At 40.9% G+C, this 17921-nt stretch overlaps 1 protein-coding gene across 2 annotated transcripts; it reads left to right on the top strand.

The window, feature by feature from the left end:
- The first annotated feature begins 1 nt into the window (after nucleotide 1).
- LOC119719367 (UPF0565 protein C2orf69 homolog) lies at nucleotides 2–16804 on the top strand. 2 transcript variants are annotated; one of them, XM_038188796.1, is made up of 4 exons: nucleotides 24–148; nucleotides 721–802; nucleotides 9459–9775; nucleotides 15683–16804. In XM_038188796.1, exons 3-4 carry the CDS (start codon nucleotides 9584–9586, stop codon nucleotides 16382–16384), a joined length of 894 nt encoding a protein of 297 aa, XP_038044724.1. In that variant the 5' UTR covers nucleotides 24–148; nucleotides 721–802; nucleotides 9459–9583; the 3' UTR covers nucleotides 16385–16804. The 2 variants fall into 2 exon arrangements, with proteins under 2 accessions (XP_038044723.1, XP_038044724.1); XM_038188795.1 differs by lacking the exon at nucleotides 721–802 and having other exon boundaries at nucleotides 2–148.
- Nucleotides 16805–17921: the final 1117 nt, after the last annotated feature.

Below are 17921 nucleotides of genomic sequence, written 5' to 3'. Positions count from 1 at the left end.
GAGGGCGCTCTTTCTATGGACTAAAACTAGGCGTCCATGTACCAGCATGTATACCTACTGTACGAATGTACAAAACACAGCCAACGGCAACAGATCGTATCGACCCGATTAAGTTATGAAATCTCATATTTTATCCAATGTTATTGACGTAAGTTTACATTTTTACTTCAATTCAATTTTTACAATCTTCGACTGTTTGAATGTTCTTATTCCTCCATGAGCAAAGGTAGGCCTATAAACCGGTAGGGACCCTAGCCCTGGGGGACTCCCTTTCCTCCTAGCCCAGGTTGGACGAAGTCTTCATTGCAATACGACTAGGACTCCCTTTCCTCCCTACGTTACGGAGGGTCGTATTGCAATGAAGACTTCGTCCAACCTGGGCTAGTAGGGACCCCGTTCCTATATCTGTATATTTATAGGAAGGGAAAGACTCACCAAAACAGTTGAATAAATGACACTCAAAATTGACATTATGATATTTTTTTGGCACATCTGAACAATTGGCAATGACACCTTCTTAAATATCAGCAGGTTTAATTTGGTGGAAAGAGGGCAGGGCTTTGATTTATGAGGGAAATTCAGGGGTAAAAGATGACGACATCTGACAACCAGAAAACAGACTAAAAAACCAAGAAGATGGCAAATGTGAAATCTCGATGCGATGAAAGCTCGATGCTGATTTGGAAGATAAAAAATGAACATCTTATTTATTTTTTTTAGCAGCCAATCAGCATCGGGCTTTCATTATGTAGGGCTTTCACGCGTGTGAGAACTATGTATGCACGTCTGACTCCGAAAAAAGGTAGGAAAGTCACATTTTCTTTGAAAGTGCTTTCAAAACTACAACTAAACATGAGTTTATATGAAGAAAAAAGACTGCTTTAGGCCAAAAAAAAAAAAGTCTCCGGTTTCTGGTATGGAGTTTGCCCCAAAAGTGTTGCGGCGACGCGGCTTTTTTTTTTTTTTACCTGTTTTTTTTTTTTTTTTTTGGCTTCAAATGTCGGCTGATGACTGCAAATGGTGCCCGACTAAACTTAGTGCAAATATATGGGAGTCCAGAGAGGCCACATAAATCTTATTCTCGATCATAACCCCATCTAAAAACACGTTAAAATTGTGCAGCAGCAGAATTCCAGTCAAACCAGTGAGTTTGGCGGTTTTGAAACATCATCTTGTATTGAAAAAAAACCTTTTTCATTTTGCTGACGCGCATGGCTACGGCGACGCGCGCGCATACCAGAAACCGGAGACTTTTTTTTTTTGGCCTTAGCCTGCAAAAGTCACTTTGGTACTGGACAGTCATCTGCAATTACAAAAGTCAGTTTTGAACAGAACTCATAAAACATAGAGGTGTCCTAAAAGTAAGGATTACCAATGAACCTTACTTAATATAGCAATTAAGGCATTTAAGCATGTAAAGTTGACTTATTTCAAACGATGACAGGGAGTCGGGCTGGCTCTGTAGTACGGCCAGACAGCCGATGCTCCTAACGCTAAACCTCTGATGTAGCGACTTTGCTACCGATTTTGATCAAGACTGTCTTCTCATCCATGTCATCCAGGACAGAAATTTCCAAAGTTATGGTTCCTAGTCTGTATCTGTATCTGTATCTGTAGGTGTACGCGGTCCTTTATCTACGCATTTACCTAGTCCGAGTATAAGTAACTAGGACTCTACGGATTGCTTTTTTAACATGGTCAGGCGATAGTAGAGTCCGAGATCGATGGCCCTATTGCTGTTACTATTATTTTTTTTTTACCATTTTCATTCGTACCCCCAATCAAAATTGTCAGATTTCACCCCCAAAACAGTCTTCGAACTGCCTTATGTACCCCTGTAGGCAGTGGGAAGTGAAAATACAAATGGTGGTGGTTAGGTTTACATACCTTTGGGAAGAAAAGAGAAATTTCACCTTCAATTCGGGAAACATCCTTGTCACAAACGTCTTGTTTGAGGCTGTCATTTTAAATTCATGAAAAGTAGACTTGTGCATGACTCTGGCTACACTGTTTACTGGCAAGCATCAGATAGACCAATCAAAGGGCACTGTGATTGGTCACCTGACCAGGTCACTTATCCAGGTGACCAATCAAAGTGCCTTGTGGTGCTTGCCAGGAAACAGTGTAGCCAGAGCCATGCACAAGTCTATTTTTCATGAATTCAAAATGGCAGCCTCAAACAAGGCGTTTGTTTCCCGAATTGAAGGTGAAATTTCTCTATTCTTCCCAAAGGTATGTAAACCTAACCACCATCATTTGTATTTTCACTTCCCACTGAAGCCTACAGGGGCGCATAAGGTAGTTTGAAGACCATTTAGGGGGTGAAATCTGACGATTTTGATTGGGGGTGCGAGTGAAAATGGTTAAAAAAAATTAATAGTAAGTGCAATAGGGCCATCGATCTCGGACTCTACTATCGCCCGACCATGTCCAAATGTTAAAAAAGCGATCCGTAGAGTCCTAGTTACCCGGACTTGCATTTACCTTCAATTTGTGTTTGACAACACACGCGCGTATGCAAGTGTTACCTGCGCAAATAATGGAGGGTCGAGGATACGTTGCAAGAAACCAATTCTGGCATAAGAGCAACGGGAGAGAGAGAGGGTGTTCGTTGTACAGTAACTTATGGAGAGAGAGGTCCGCGGCTGATGAGGGATTTGAAGGTGTCAACAGAGTCGGCTTGGACTAGGCATTCCTCTAGATGGTTCCAGTCAATTATAGTTCTGTTGAAGAAGGAGTACCTGAATTGATCTGTGTTGCTCCGAGGAACTCTGAAGCACCTTGAGTTGACAGCGAAAGCTCCTTTCAATGGAGTGTATTGTTGTGGAGTTGAAAAGTGTCCTTGGTCAGATTAGTCTGCCAGGTTTTTTAGATATTAGGTAGAGCTGAGATGGTATGGCTGGCACTAGCCCCTTAACCACCTTGTACATGAATATGAGTCGTAATTGTTTCCTTCTGTCTTGCAGATTGTAGTTGTTGATTTTGTAGCATTTTAGTGCTCAAGGAAACTGGGTTTCTGTGATCTGTATTCTCCATCCATTGATGAAGCGTACAGCTCGATGTTGGATGCGTTCTAGTCAGTTAATATTGGCTTTTATGTAAAGGTCCCATACTGTAGAGCCGTATTCCAAGATTGGTCCTACTAGTACTAGGGCTAGGTAGGCAGTTCTGCAGTTGACTGGGCAACTCCTAAGGTTTCTAGGAAGAAAGCCTAAAGTGGAGCCAGCCTTCTTGGATATACTGGATAGGCCTACGTGTGGATTCCATTTGAGGTCCTCAGAGATGTGTATACCAAGATACCGGTTGCTAGGTACTTGATGAAGAACAGTGTTGTCTAATGTGTAGAAACGTGTTGATTTGTTCCTAATGCTGAGAATGTTACTTTTTTTTTGCATTGAAGCGCATTCCCCATTTTCCCGCCCAAGTTTCGAGGTTTTCGATGTCTTGTTGGAGGATGACATGATCACTGGGGTCATCTATTTGTCGGTAAAGCAGGCAGTCGGCTGCGAAGAGACGAACTTTGGATGTCACACTGGCTGGAAGGTCATTGATGAGGCAAAGGAACAGCAAGGGACCCAACACTGTCCCTTGGGGGACCCCAGAGTCGACCGGCACTTCCTGAGAAGCTACTCTTTCAAATTTCCACTCTCATTGTGTGTTGGGTGAGAAAGCAGGTTAACCACTGATGTAGAGGGCCCCTGATGCCGTAGTTGTGGAGCTTGTGGAGGAGTTTATTGTGTGGGATGGTGTCAAATGCTTTACTGAAGTCGAGTATGGCAATATCAACTTGCTTTTTCGCGTCGAAAGATTTTAGTAGGTCATGTAATGTAACTGTAAGTTGTGTTTCACAGGAATAGCCACGACGAAAACCATGGTTTAACTGTGTGAGGATTTGGTGATATTCAAGGTGTGAAATGACGTGTTTGTAAATGATATGTTCCAGTTGCTTACAGGGTACTGAGGTTAGGGAGATTGGATGGTAATTCTCGGTTAGGTGTTTGTCTCCTTTTTTTGAAAACACAGGATACATTGGCCTTAACCCCTTAAGGACGGGGTGTAATGGGGACATTCCTCCACACATAGAGCAAGTGGCCCACATGACTGCACAGCCTTTGTGTGGTAGCGGGACTGCACAAAAGCAGTAGCTGTGGAACTACCCACTAGCCGTGTGCCTTGGCATACCACAGCTGGCAACTGCATTCCAATGAGGATTAGCGGCCGCGGCCATGACCGCTTTCGGTACGCATGGGGTTAAGCCAATCTTCAGGTAGGATGCCGGAGTCAAGAGAAGTTTGGTGTATTGCTGCAAGACCAGCCCAGGTGCGACATTGTCTGCACAATTTTTCAGCACGGCCTTTGATAGGTTGTCTGGTCCAGGTGCTTTTGTAATGTTAATCTTTTTCAGCAGCTTAGCTACACCGACCGAGTGGATGACGATATGTGGAATTGGTTGATCTACTTTTATGTTTACTTCTGCGAGATCACGATTTTTGTCCTGTGTAAACACTGACTTGAACTGTTCGATGAGAAATTTTGCCTTAGATGTACAAGGTCCCCTTGTGCTTTAGTGGGGCAACACCGACATTACTTGGCGTCTGTTTTTTATGTATCTTCAGAATGGCTTACTGTTGTTATTTGCGAGGCTTTCCTGAATGACTTTATTGATGTAGTTCCAGTGGGCTCTTCGGATTTTCCTCCTACATTGTTTTTGGAAGCTAGTCGCACACGCCATGTTTATTGCTGCTATTTTTTAAGTCAGGAAAAATTGACTTGTGCATGGCTCTGGGCTCTGGCTAGACTGTTTTCTGGCTAGCATCAGACAGACCAATCACAGGGCACTTTGACTGGTCATCATGGAGACGCTCAATTGAGACGCCATGTGATTGGCCCATTGAAGTGACAAATCCAGGTGACCAATTGAAGCGCCCTGTGATTGGTCTGATGCTAGCGATAAGCTAGTCTTGTTTCCTGTTCCCGTCGTCCTTCAGACTCCAATATTTTAGGGGGCCCGGGAAACAGTCAATGTTGTCATGTTTATTCTTAGCCACGAAGGCCGCCTGACCTACAATTTAGACATCTGGGCGTGGGGGAAAATTGTCAAGTCAGGCATATGTCAGGGAACCAGACTAGCACATTTTTTTATTCTTGATTTTTTAAAATGTTCATCTAGTCACCCTTGGCCTGGCTAACACATGCGCATGCGCATCCACCTTTGTTGATGGTGTAAATTGAGGATTTTCATTTGTTTCTCTTCCCTTTTCCTTTGTTTATACTAACTTTTTCGCAACAGCTCTCATTGGTTTTGTACACTTTTTCTAATCGAGTTCATCCTCGACTTGGTCCCTGTCCTGGATTCACCAATGATGTTGCACGTGTGTGTCCTCGATTTACACCGTAAACAAACCCACACATACAATACACAGCCATGACAGCGGAAACAGATGGTTTTTCTTTAATAAGAAGTCACCAAAACCATCAATTTTTGTCTCGACTGAACGAACTTCAGGAAAGAGACCATGCAATCACTATGTCTATCCGTATGTCCGTCCACACAGAGCCCCAGAGTTCTAGGGGTAGATGGTGTGTTCATTGCAACAAAGGACTCCCTCATCACATCTGGTGAGACGGTGAAATCGTCTGGGCTAGCATTACCTTGAGTAACTCCAGCTCATATGCTCATCGGGAATTCGAAATATAGAGCTGGAGTCAAACGTATTGTTTTCATAGGTCCAATAATTGCGGAGTCCCTAAAAAAACGGACTCCACAAAAATGCTCCTTATCCCCTGTTATTCAAACCCAGATGACATAAAACATATCTCATACCGTGCAACAGTCATTCACGGAGCAAATGATTGACTCAAAATATGAACAATATTTATGATTTCGGTGGGTTGGTGCTGTCATGGCTATGTTGTGTAGTGTGCTTGTGCCAGTCAGGGTGACCAGATGAAAATCGAAAAATCCAGAATAAAAGGATGCTACATGTAGATCATACACTAGAGTTAAGCGTGTGATCTAGCAGATTTTTTTATTTTTTTTATTTTCCAAGCGGGGCCAGACACCATACAAGTCTATTCCATACCTCTACATTGGCATAGAGGGTGCAGCAAAACAACTCACAAAGCTCAACCATCTAAGGCAGCTGGTCCTGATCAAATTTCTCCACGTCTTCTTAAGATTGTTGCTCATGAGTTGGCTCCAGCTCTGAGATATTTTAACAGTCATATATGACACCAATACAGTACCAACTGAGTGGCCACAGGCTATGGTGACAGCAATCCACAAGAGCGGACCAAAAACTGAAGCATGTAACTATAGACCTATCTCACTGATATCTGTGTAAAGTGCCAAACACCTTACATGTAATTCAAATAATATTCTGATTGACAAACAGCATGAATTCAGGGACCGCCTATCAACGGTTACACAACTGGTAAATTCAACAAACGACTGGTCTGAAACACTCAATCATAAAGGTCAAGCTGATGTCATACACCTTGATTTTGGTAAGGTGTTTGATAAAGTCTCCCATCAGCTTTTTAGCAATGAAGTTGCAGTACTATGGCATCACACACAACAGTGACAACACTCTAGGCTGGATCATTAGTTTCCTTTCACATCGTAAACAAGCCGTTTCTGTTAATGGAACACAATGAACTGATGTTACTTCAGGCGTCCCCCAAGGATCAGTCTTGGGGCCCATGCTAATGCTTTAAGACTTGTTAAGTTAATAAACACATTCGATCAATTATTAAACTCTTTGCAGACGACAGTATTGTGTACTAAGCAGATTAAGACAGCAGATGATCAACAAATTCTTCAGGATGACCTGAATACCCTTGTAGAGTGATCAAATCAGTGGTTAATGAGCATTAACATAAAAAGTGCAGTTTTCACCCACTAACGTAGCCCAAAGAAACACTCTTCTGGGTGAGCAAGTAACCTGTGTCCAAAAACACGGCTACCTGGGTGTTACAATTTCACACGAATTGAGATGGAAAGACCATTTTTCCAAAATTATACATAAAGCAAGCCGTACGCTGGGTCTCTTAAGAAGAACTTTGTCGCCTTGCTTAAAACAGGTTAATGCAAGAGCCTATAACATTAGTTCGTCCGCAAATCGAGAACGCATGTGAAGTTTGGAACCCCAACACAGTTACTGACATAATCACCTTCAGCAGATCCAACAGAATACTGCCAGATTTGTATTTTCTGACTACCGCACAACTACTCACATCTCACCACTCATAAAAAAAAAAGTAAACTGGGATCTACTCATAGAGCTATATTAAATTACTAGAGCGCTATCCCATAGACCGTGCGTGCATTTAGTTGTCTTTTCACGCATGCACAATGGTTTCCTCCGTGTCGTCGGCTTGCAAACAGCAGTAGCAGACGACGCACTGAACGATTGTCTGGTTTTCATGTCTTAAAATGTATCCTTCTCAACGTACTTAAAAGATGATTCAAACCAAAAATTATCAGTAGACCAAGTGAACAAAGATATAAATTGTCTCTACAGTGTGGTAACGGCGCTAAAAACCTTTTCAAATATTTATAAAAAAAACAATAATTATGGACCAAAAACGTACAAAATTATGAAGTCCGGGAAGGGACAGGGTGGAATTTTTTTTGGAATTTCCTAATTCGTTCGCACGAATTACTAATTCGTGGGAACGAATTACTAATTCGTTCCCACGAATTAGTAATTCGTGGGAACGAATTAGCAAACTCCAGTAATTCGTTCGCACGAATTACCAATTCGTTCGCACGAATAACTCCAGTAATTTGTTCGCACGAATTACTGGAGTTTGCTAATTCGTTCCCACGAATTACTAATTCGTGGGAACGAATTAGTAATTCGTTCGCAGGAATTACCAATTCGTTCGCACGAATAACTCCAGTAATTTGTTCGCACGAATTACTAATTCGTTCCCACGAATTAGTAATTCGTGCGAACGAATTACTAATTCGTGCGAACGAACATGATGAAATAGCAATTCGTGTGAACGAATTACTAATTCGTGCGAACGAATTAGGAATTCGTGCGAACGAATTAGCAATTCGTGCAAACGAATTAGGAATTCGTGCGAACGAATTAGGAAATTCCAAAAAAAAATCCACCCTGTCCCTTCCTGGGCTTCATACAAAATGAAAAGGAAAAACATCGTTCGCTTTTGAGTTTGGTTTACACATTTGGACAATTTGCCGGGTTCACCTTAGATCAGCGGTAGTACCATCGGAAAGGATGATAGATTATATTCATTTAACAGGTGATTTGATGTGTAAGAAGGAAACCTGTAGCTTATAAAAATCGTCATTTTTCGAGTAAACCCATTATGAAAGCTTCGTGCACAAATACACTGGTCCCAGTGCCCTCTATGATCGTACTTAACTGCATTTCAGGGCCGGGAACCAGTCAGTTGTAAATTGTTTCAGTTAAATGTATACATTTCCAACGCGTCGAAAGATTACAAACCGCGGCGCGTGGCGCGTGGCTAGCCATCATGTGTACAGGGGCCAGATTCCAGGGTCTGTGTACAGGGGCCAATTTCACGGCGCTGCTAAGCACAAAAATTTGCTTAGCACAAAAAAGTCTGGCTTATAAAAGCAGGTTACCAGCCAAAACTCCATGTGATGTATATTGCTCTTGAGTAGTATTGACCTGTTGTTTGCTATTGACCTGTTGTTTGCTATAGCATGAAAATCACATGGAGTTTTGGCTGGTAACCTGCTTTTACAAGCCAAACCTATTTTGTGCTAAGCACAGCAGCGCCGTGAAATTGGGCCCAGGTACGTGCACACTAACGTTACATTCAACGAAAAATTTATAACGTGAGACCTTACTTTTCTCATTGAAACGGTTTCCGACTTATATGCGGGAAGCACTGTGGAAGCACCATACAGGTCTTTCAAACTGAATCCCTGCCATCAGAGTGATGCTGCAGCCTTGACTACAGTATATGGCAAGGGGTCTACATGTACCTGATGTTCCCCAATACCTATGTTCCGCAATGCCGATGTTCCCCGAAATCGTTAGGGTTAGGGTAAGGGTTGGGGAACATCGGTAGGACATAGGTATGCACTCGTATGGCAATACTGTAAATTCTTGATTCTCTTTCAGTTTTCACTTTTAGCACCTTATCCATCTGGCTGTTGATGTCACCTCTGCACAACATCCCAGTTTAGCCCAATTTGGGTTGCAATGGGATTGCCCTACCAACCAAAATAAACATATATCTACCACACTTATCCCAACGTTGGAAACTTGGATGGAGCAATTTGGTTTATTGTGTTTGTGTAGTGCATAGTTGTATTTGTTGGATGCACGGGGCAGTTGCTAGATATTGTATATATGTCAAATGACTCACCACAACGATTTTTCAACTTCCATTGACAGACAGAGTTTTGAGTTTTGCTGGTGAAACCATTTGAATTTTTTATTATGTTGTTTCAGATAAAACTTCTGCGACAACCAAAGATTTCCTGTGAAAGGGTGGATAAATTGCAATGAAGCCTCACCATGAAGTTCTACTGTTATACTCCGGAAGCTGAACATACACAAGGCTACTGGGAGGGAGAATGGCTCAAAGAGATTTCCTTCAAGGCCTGATATTCATGACACTTGAAAATATAGCTGGTGTCGGCAAACGTCAAAATGATATTTTATTTTCCGCAGTCACGAATGGCAACAGCTCCAAACAACAAACTGAACCTCGTATCTCTGGTTCATCTTTCAAGAGACATGTGGTATTCTTTCCTGGTGACGTGCAGGTAAAAACATCTCTTAATTAAAACAATTCATGATATTATTTAAAATTGTACAGAAATATGAATTGATTCCAATCACACAAATTATGAAGCCAAATGTAGGAATTAATTCCATTTGCAAAAGTATACATTGTAAATTAATGTTTGTAAATTAAATAATGTATATTAACTTTTCTCAGTTCACATGATGTCATTTTGGAAACCAACCTGAGGCCTTGTCTGAATGGGGTCCGCTCATAAGTCCGACGCCTCATACATCCGAAATTTCAGACTTATGAGGCGGTGGCGGAGGGGGGGGGGGAATTCGCATTATTTTTCATGAATTTCTATGAAACAACATTTTTTGACAGAGCTGGGGGAGTTTGAACCCCCCCCCCCCTTCTGGATCCGTGCCTGCAAATTTCTGACAATTTCCCACAGGTTGGGCCCATGATATAGAGGCAGTCTACTACATGTGTATGTAGGCTTCTGGCCCTCATTTATGAGACTAAAATGGCACTCCTGAACAAATCTATATATAATCTTTAAGTTAACCTTTGGGGGAGTTTTCCTAAGCGGGCAAATTAAGAAAAAATATTTCATATTTCTATTACGTTGGACTGCAAGTGGTTTGGGAACCAAAAGAGATGGCTCCATTTTCTGGTACATGTACATACAGGATTTAAGTGTAATTTGACTAGGACTGTGCATTTTTTAATTCATAATTTAGTTTTCAATTATTCCAACTTTAACTTATCAAATATTCGTCTTTAAATGCACTTACCAGCCTACACTGGCCATTGCTTGTAATTTGCGTGTACCTGCGTTTCAGGCTTGTTGAAAATTGACATGAAGGCCCATTCAAATAATAGGCCTAATAAGGTACATGTGTAGCAGTAGCTGGTATTAGACAAATTTCAAAGAAGAAAAATTGAGCTTATAAGCCTATTGCTCATGAAGCTCTCAACTCATGCACGGTAATGACTTCTAACAAACTAACAAAAGTGTGGCATGTAATATCACCACACAACATGTACCTTTTTCGTTTTTCAAGTAATCAAATTTAAAACAATTGCTATTCAGATATTCGGTTTACGATAGAGTGTTCGGGGGGGGGGGAACAGTACTTTGAATTTAATCTGGTAATCAAAAAGTGTCAGTGTCTAAAAATCAGGCACATAGTTGGGCTGAGCCGCTGAGAGTCCTCCATCCATTACTTGAGCCCAGTATTACCAAACTTCCTCTATATCATGGGCCCGTCTCAGGAAAAACTCAGAAATTGTGCATTTTTGGTATTGTGCTTTGGTTTAGAAGATTAGGCCTAGCGATTCAAGCTTCGAAATGGCGTCATGTGGAAAGGGTTGTTTCTCACACAATAAGCTGTTCTTATTCCTGAAATTACATCTAAAACATTTTGTCATGTTTTGATCACAAAATTTGCAATTCCTCTGGAATGATGAGCAAGATTTAAGAATATACAACATTTGCTTTTCCGTTAATTTTCAGAAATGCTTGGATTAGGGGTTAGGCCTAAAAAAATAGTTCTGCTTCCGATTACATGGCTTTCAAAAATAGGGTCGGTCGGTCGGAATTTTTTATTTTTTTGCCAATTTGTTTTATGCAGATTGAATGGGGTATTCAATTATATGCGAAGTTTTAGCCTGAACTATTTCCATTGCACTACAAAAGCTGTACACGAAAAGGCAACAAAAAGTGAATAAAACCTACCTTTAATTATTGTCAATATATTTATGTTCGATAATTTCAAAAAATAACTAGAAATGTGTTTGTGGACAAACACAAGCTGTTTCGGATATTCGAAATACTCTGTGCATGTGATGAACAATCAGTGACGTCACTAAAAATGTCATCTATAACAGCACATTATACGTACATGTCAAGTTTTAACCAAATCGAACATATAGGTCTGTAAATATAGGCCTATATAGAGAACAAAATGCCCCTTTAAGGGACGTCACATGACATTTGATGATGACATCACTTGAATTTTCATCTATAACACATTTCGGCATTGGTACGATCACGAATTTCTTCTAGGACCATCTGTGGGTGGTAGTCTAAGTGTGTACCAAGTCTAACGTCGATCGGAGTTCCAAAAGTGCCAAAGTACGGTAAAGTGTTTTAAAACGTGTGCAAACCCTATGGGAAAAAGTGCATCTTTAATGTGATGTAACCCAACACCTGATGACGTCACGATCACCAATTTCTTCTAGGACCATCTGTGGGTGGTGGTCTAAGTACATGTATGAATCAAGTCCGAGGTCGATCGCATTTACGAAGCTGTGCGAAAGTGGAGTGTTTTAAAACGTGTACAAAACATATGGGGAAAAAAGCATCTTTAATGTGACGTAACCCAACACCTGATGACGTCACGATCACCAATTTCTTCTTGGACCGTCTGTGGGTGGTGGTCTAACTATGTATTAAGTCTGAGGTCGATCGGATTTATGAAGGTGCCAAGGTGGAGTGTTTTAAAACGTGTACAAAACATAGGGGGAAAATGCATCTTTAATGTGACGTAACCGGACACCTGGTGACGTCACGGTCACGAATTTCTTCTAGGACCATCTGTGGGTGGTTGTCTAAGTATGTACCAAGTCTGAACTTGATCAGATTTTTAAAAATGCCAAAGTGGACTGGTAGAAGAAAAAAAAAATCTTAACGACAACAAGAGCTGTTTCGGTGTGTACACCGAAACAGCTAATGAAAAATTCAGGCCGTTGTGCACCTTATGCACCTTATGCACAACGCTAGTCAAGACGCGGGGAGCTGGCCAAAACTCCGAGGTGTGTGATGCGTGCATGTGTGGCGAGTGGCCCACCATGAATCCCGGGACATACCGTTATTTCGTTTTACCGTTTTGGATTTCCTCAAAAACAAAAACAGTAAATGAACCATTGACCGTTTTGTCGTTTTACAGTTTTGTAAAACGGTCAAACAATTACCTTTTTATTGTTTTTGTAAATTGTAAAAAACGATAAACGGTATAGCTGCTTTATTTTTAGAGTATTGTTTTACAAAACATGACAATGCCAAAACGGTCAATAGTCTTGTCAACCATTTTTTTATTCAGGTTTAAGTTGGCAATTATAGCAATGCACCTTGGAATGTTAATGTGTCCTTGGGACGGTCACTGCCTGTGAAATTGCCCTCCTCACATTTATGTAGTTCCAGTTCTCACGACAGAATTTGAGAATATTGGCTATTGAAGAGCCGCACTGGACTCCAATTTCCTCCAACATATCTGCAACTTCTTCATACGTCTTACCATCCTGTATCCATTATGAAATGTCCCCCCTTGAAATTTTCCAGCATCATTTTTGCTTGCAACTCTTCAAGCCGGCCCCACCAACTGAATCGCAGTAGATGGGGGTCAGGGTCACGCCAGGAATCACACCACGCACAAATTATGCCGAGGTAACACTTCTTCGTGCACGGCATGATCCCCCTCCACCCCTTGCCCACCATAAGTACCGCCACAAAATGCACTACGGACTGTTAACTATGACACTGAAGTAAAAGAAAAAACAGTCTGTATTGAATACTGACCGTTTTGCTATTTTTCAAAGTTATTTGTGTAAAACTGTAAAACAAAAATCATTGATCGTTTTGCTGTAATGAAATTTATGAAACTGAAAAAACGGAATAACTGTATTTATCTTATATTACCGTTTGCCGTTTTACAAAACTGTAAAACGACAAACCGGTCATTGGTTCGTTTATTGTTTTTGTTTTTGAGGAAATCCAAAACGGTAAAACGAAATAACGGTATGTCCCGGGATTCACCATGGGCCGACAGACTTGTTTTTACGGTCAAAAATTTCGGGAAACACGCGGCATGCAGTGGCGTAGCCAGGAATTTTTCAGTGGGGGGCACTGGGGGGGCTGGAACATTTCATGGGGGCGTCAAGCAGGGGCGTCAATCGCTTCTCAAAAGTGGGGGGGGGACATACCTTGATCATAACTGATGCAAGCGCGAAGCCCTTACGGCGTGGGGTTCGGGCCCGCTTAAGGGCCCCGAAAAAAATTGGATTCTAGATGTTCTGTGGTGTGATTTGAAGTAATTTCTTACGACATTCCTCCATGCTTTAACTAATATTTTCTTGGCAAAAGATAATTATTTGAACATCGTTTTCGAGGTTGGAGACATTGAATCAGCTATCGGTATTCTGAGCTACTGGCGTTGGATTGGAAATTAGATTTTCGATGCTCTGTGGTGTGATCTGAGGCAATTTCTTATAACTTCAACCAATAATTATCTTAGCACAAAAGCTAATAATTTAAACATAATTTTCGAGGTTTTCTCAGCTAAAGGCATAAGAAAATTTTGTGAACATTGTTTTCGAGGTTGGAGTCTATAGGCGTGGGGTTCAGGGCCCGCTTAAGGGCCCCGAAAATTGTTGGATTCTAAATGCTCTGTGGTGCTATCTGAGGCAATTTCTGACCACTTTAACCAATATTTTCTAAGCAAAAGATACATTATAGTACATAATAATAGGGCCCATGGCGTCATGTAGATTAATAATTTTTTTAGAAACTCAAAATCTCAGTGTTTAGGGTCGCAGCCTAAAAATAGGGTCGGTCGGGTAACCGGAAGCAGAACTATTCTTTTTTTTGCCTTAGCATTTTACAGCAAATACTGTTACGCTGAGCTGTTTAAAGTTTTGTGTTCATAGTTATAGGCCATCAGCCTGGAGATTTGGTCAGTATCGAATCAGAGCATAAATGATTATAGTGCGCATGCGCAAGGCATACCGCCCCTAGAGTGGTAACAAGCATTTTGATTCAAATTAGGTTTTGCCCTTCACCGACGTTTTTTTTTTAAAAACTGTATACTCAGTGTGTTACCTCCCGAGTGAAAGTTGGAAAAAAAAAATTCCATCTTATAATAGTTTATGCGGTACCCGCTGCTATGTACATCAGATTCGAACCGGCCAACCGATCCCGTTAGCTCGGTGGTCGAGTGGTAAGACATCTGCACTAGAAAGCAGGAGGTCGTGGGTTCGAGTCCCACCCAAGTGATTTTTTTCCAACTTTCACTCGGGAGGTAACACACTGAGTATACAGTGTTTAAAAAAAAAACGTCGGTGAAGGGCAAAACCTAATTTGAATAATATCACCCCATCTTATAAAAGCATTTTGATGGACATTTTTTTAAAAAGGGTGATATTAAACACCCAAAAAGCTGCCACCGCTACAAATCTATCACATATTTTCCAACTCTGGAGGTGTATACTTTGCCAAAAATCGCTGTGATGATTATTCCCCTCATTTGATACCGGTTGCCAAAATTTTGGACCGAGGCTGATGACCTATTATTGGAAAAACCAAGACACAAAAAGCTGTTCTTGAAGTCTGGTTTCCTGACCCTTTATAGACGTCATGGAATTATCAGGTCAGGGAAACAGACTAGCTGGCTTGCATCCGTTCAAGGATGTGTAACCGATTGCAAACAAAATGTGGACTAATTAAATTTGGTAAATGTTGGTGAATTTGGTAATTTGACAAACTCTTGAACTTTGTCAAAAATGTCCTGCAATTCTTTTTTCCCACCATTTTTTGAATATTTCTGTTTTCAAATACTATTATCTCAATTTAAAGGTAGAGTATATCATTTGCACCTATCAAAAAAGTAACTGACGGAAATATTGTTGAAAAATATATATCAAGATCCTAGAATATTGTTTTCTCGGAATACATCTTGGAGTATAGCATTCAGTAAGCTAAAATTTCATCAGATTAGTTGTTAGGCACCATTCTTTAAATTTTGAGCACTTTAATTGCTTCAAACAAAAACAGCATGGACAAATGATAACATGTACTATGTCTTTAAAGTACATCAAACCTGTAAATTCTCAAAATGTTATTAATGGTGAACACATACACATACATTTTCATTTCTCTCTGAAGAACTTGCACAAGGTGATGATGAACCACCCGACAAACCAGAGATGGGCGTGTTGGAGCTATGAAAACACATCTGCTCTCTTACATCGCCGTTTCCTGAATTCTTATGTATGGTTGATCAAACCTAGCCGCATCCATGAGAATACTTTCAGTTGCTATGACAACTTTCTCCCAAGCACTGTGTTTGGTGCACCAGCAAGCTTTGAGTATTATGACAGCTTATTGCATCTTCGTCACATTCTTCTGTCTGCTATTGGCAGAGTAAACTTACATCTGGCGAATATCATGGAGGTGGCCCCTATTTCTAAAGATATCCCTCTTACCATCGTTGCCTTTAGTAAAGGCTGTGTGATTCTCAATCAGTTCTTATATGAACTTGAGTCAGTAAAAACAAATGCAGACGTAAAAGACTTCTTGGAACTGCTTAGTGATTTGTATTGGCTGGATGCTGGGCACAACTTGAATTCCAGAGTTTGGGTAACTGATGAGAGGATACTACAAGGGCTAACAGATTCCGGCATAAAAGTGCAAGTTCATGTTACACCACGGCAGGTTAGGGATCCAGGGAGACCACATATAGGAGAAGAGGTAAGAAAGTTTGTGGACGTGCTGAAGCATCAAGGTGCAGATGTTAAAGAAACGCTTCATTTCGCTGATGAACAACGCTCCATGGAGCAGCACTTTCGCATTCTGAGGGAATTTTAACAATTGTGGCCTTATTCGTGTAACTTGCTTGAAAGTGGTACATTGCAATGACAGAGCAGCTTGACTGCCTCCAGTGCCCTCCACCGTTCTTTCTGTTCCAACATTCAACTTTGACATTTTCAAAGATTAAATCATATTTTCTTTAAAGTGTCTTTTACTATACTTGACCAAGTCCGCCACAATCCATCACTGAACCTGCTTCAAATAATGCTTTAGACCACCACTATCAAAGGTTGTTTTTGATGGACTTGATACTCATGGCTTGCCTACCAGAATCCCCAAAATGGGGGAATGAATTTTGATGGATTTGGGAAGTTTGGGGTTAATGTAGTTAATGCCTTATCACCCATGCCCTGAAGAAGTTTGAACAAATTACCTTTGCAGATAATTATGCGTATAGGTAGTAATAATAGTTTTTAATTATCAAAGGTTGACATCTGCATCCTGAAAACCACTGAAACAATGTTGAAAAGTAGCTTTTAAACTACACAATTAGAATGATCCGAAAACACTCTTTCTGCTGGTATAGAATGATCCGAAAACACTCTTTCTGCTGGTACATGTACGTATGGTTGATGTAACTGGGCAGCCAACCAATAAGCCAGCTTGCTGATAAACAGTGAATAAATATGTGTTGAGGGTGTTCTGTATGTGGTTTCTTGGTCGACTAACGTCGCCTATGGTAAGCAGCAGGGTGTAGTTTCTTGTCCACAAAAGTCCCCTATGGTAATTAAGGAAAGGGTTTTTCGTGCCCTCTTTTTGCGTAACCCATTTTCCATGAGTTTAGTTTGACTTTCTTACTTCACTTCAGTAAAATATATACAAAATACATTTAAATTGAAGAATCCAGCCTCGATCTCTAAATCTTCATTAAGCACCCATGGAAGACATGGCTTCTATATAGAACCAGATCTCAATTAATACCTCGGGGTTGCAGCGTTCACTATCTCAATCCATGCCCTATTGAATTATCCGGACTGGCTATTGATTCGCTATGATCGCCTGCTACTAGATAGGCCTGTACGCTACTATTACCATGGCCTGAAGACACCGATAGTGAGACGACACCACATGGAAGCTAGAAGCAAGTAAAGTTGTTATCGACCTAAAGGTACATTACTCATTACTTGCCCTATTTATAGAGCACGGCAGTTCGTTGATATGGTGGAATCTGCAAAGCTGAGGGACATACAGTCGAGTCTCGTTAATACAAACTCGTTTGGACCAAGCCAAATTGTTTGTTATATCAGAATTTTGTATTAAGAGAAACATCAATCCCATTCATTGTGCACATAGGAGACACACAATTAGCCTACACCACAAAATTATGTTATTCACCACACAAGTTAACCTACGTACGAAAGCTACATCATGCCAGACTAAAAAAAAGTAAAACTAAAGTGTTAGTGCGAAATATAAAAACTTCACCCTGACTGTGCAGTTTGGCCCTGCTAATAAAATAAATGCATTGAAATTTCAGTTTAGGTTTAAAATGTACTTGAAGTACCTGTCCGTTATAGCGTTCCTGTCCTTTGCA

This window comes from Patiria miniata, unplaced genomic scaffold, assembly GCF_015706575.1.
Source record: "Patiria miniata isolate m_02_andy unplaced genomic scaffold, ASM1570657v1 HiC_scaffold_8, whole genome shotgun sequence".
NCBI classification, from domain to species: Eukaryota; Metazoa; Echinodermata; class Asteroidea; order Valvatida; family Asterinidae; genus Patiria; species Patiria miniata.
Note: the sequence above shows the minus strand (reverse complement) of the source record. Positions and strands in the feature narration are given on the sequence as shown.

Excerpts from the sequence above, each read along its gene's own strand:
- LOC119719367 (XM_038188795.1), top strand. The coding sequence starts at position 9,584 with ATGGCTCAAAGAGATTTCCTTCAAGGCCTGATATTCATGACACTTGAA. Across the intron at positions 9,776-15,682 it reads TCTTTCCTGGTGACGTGCAG|AACTTGCACAAGGTGATGAT; the intron begins GTAAAAACATCT and ends TTCTCTCTGAAG.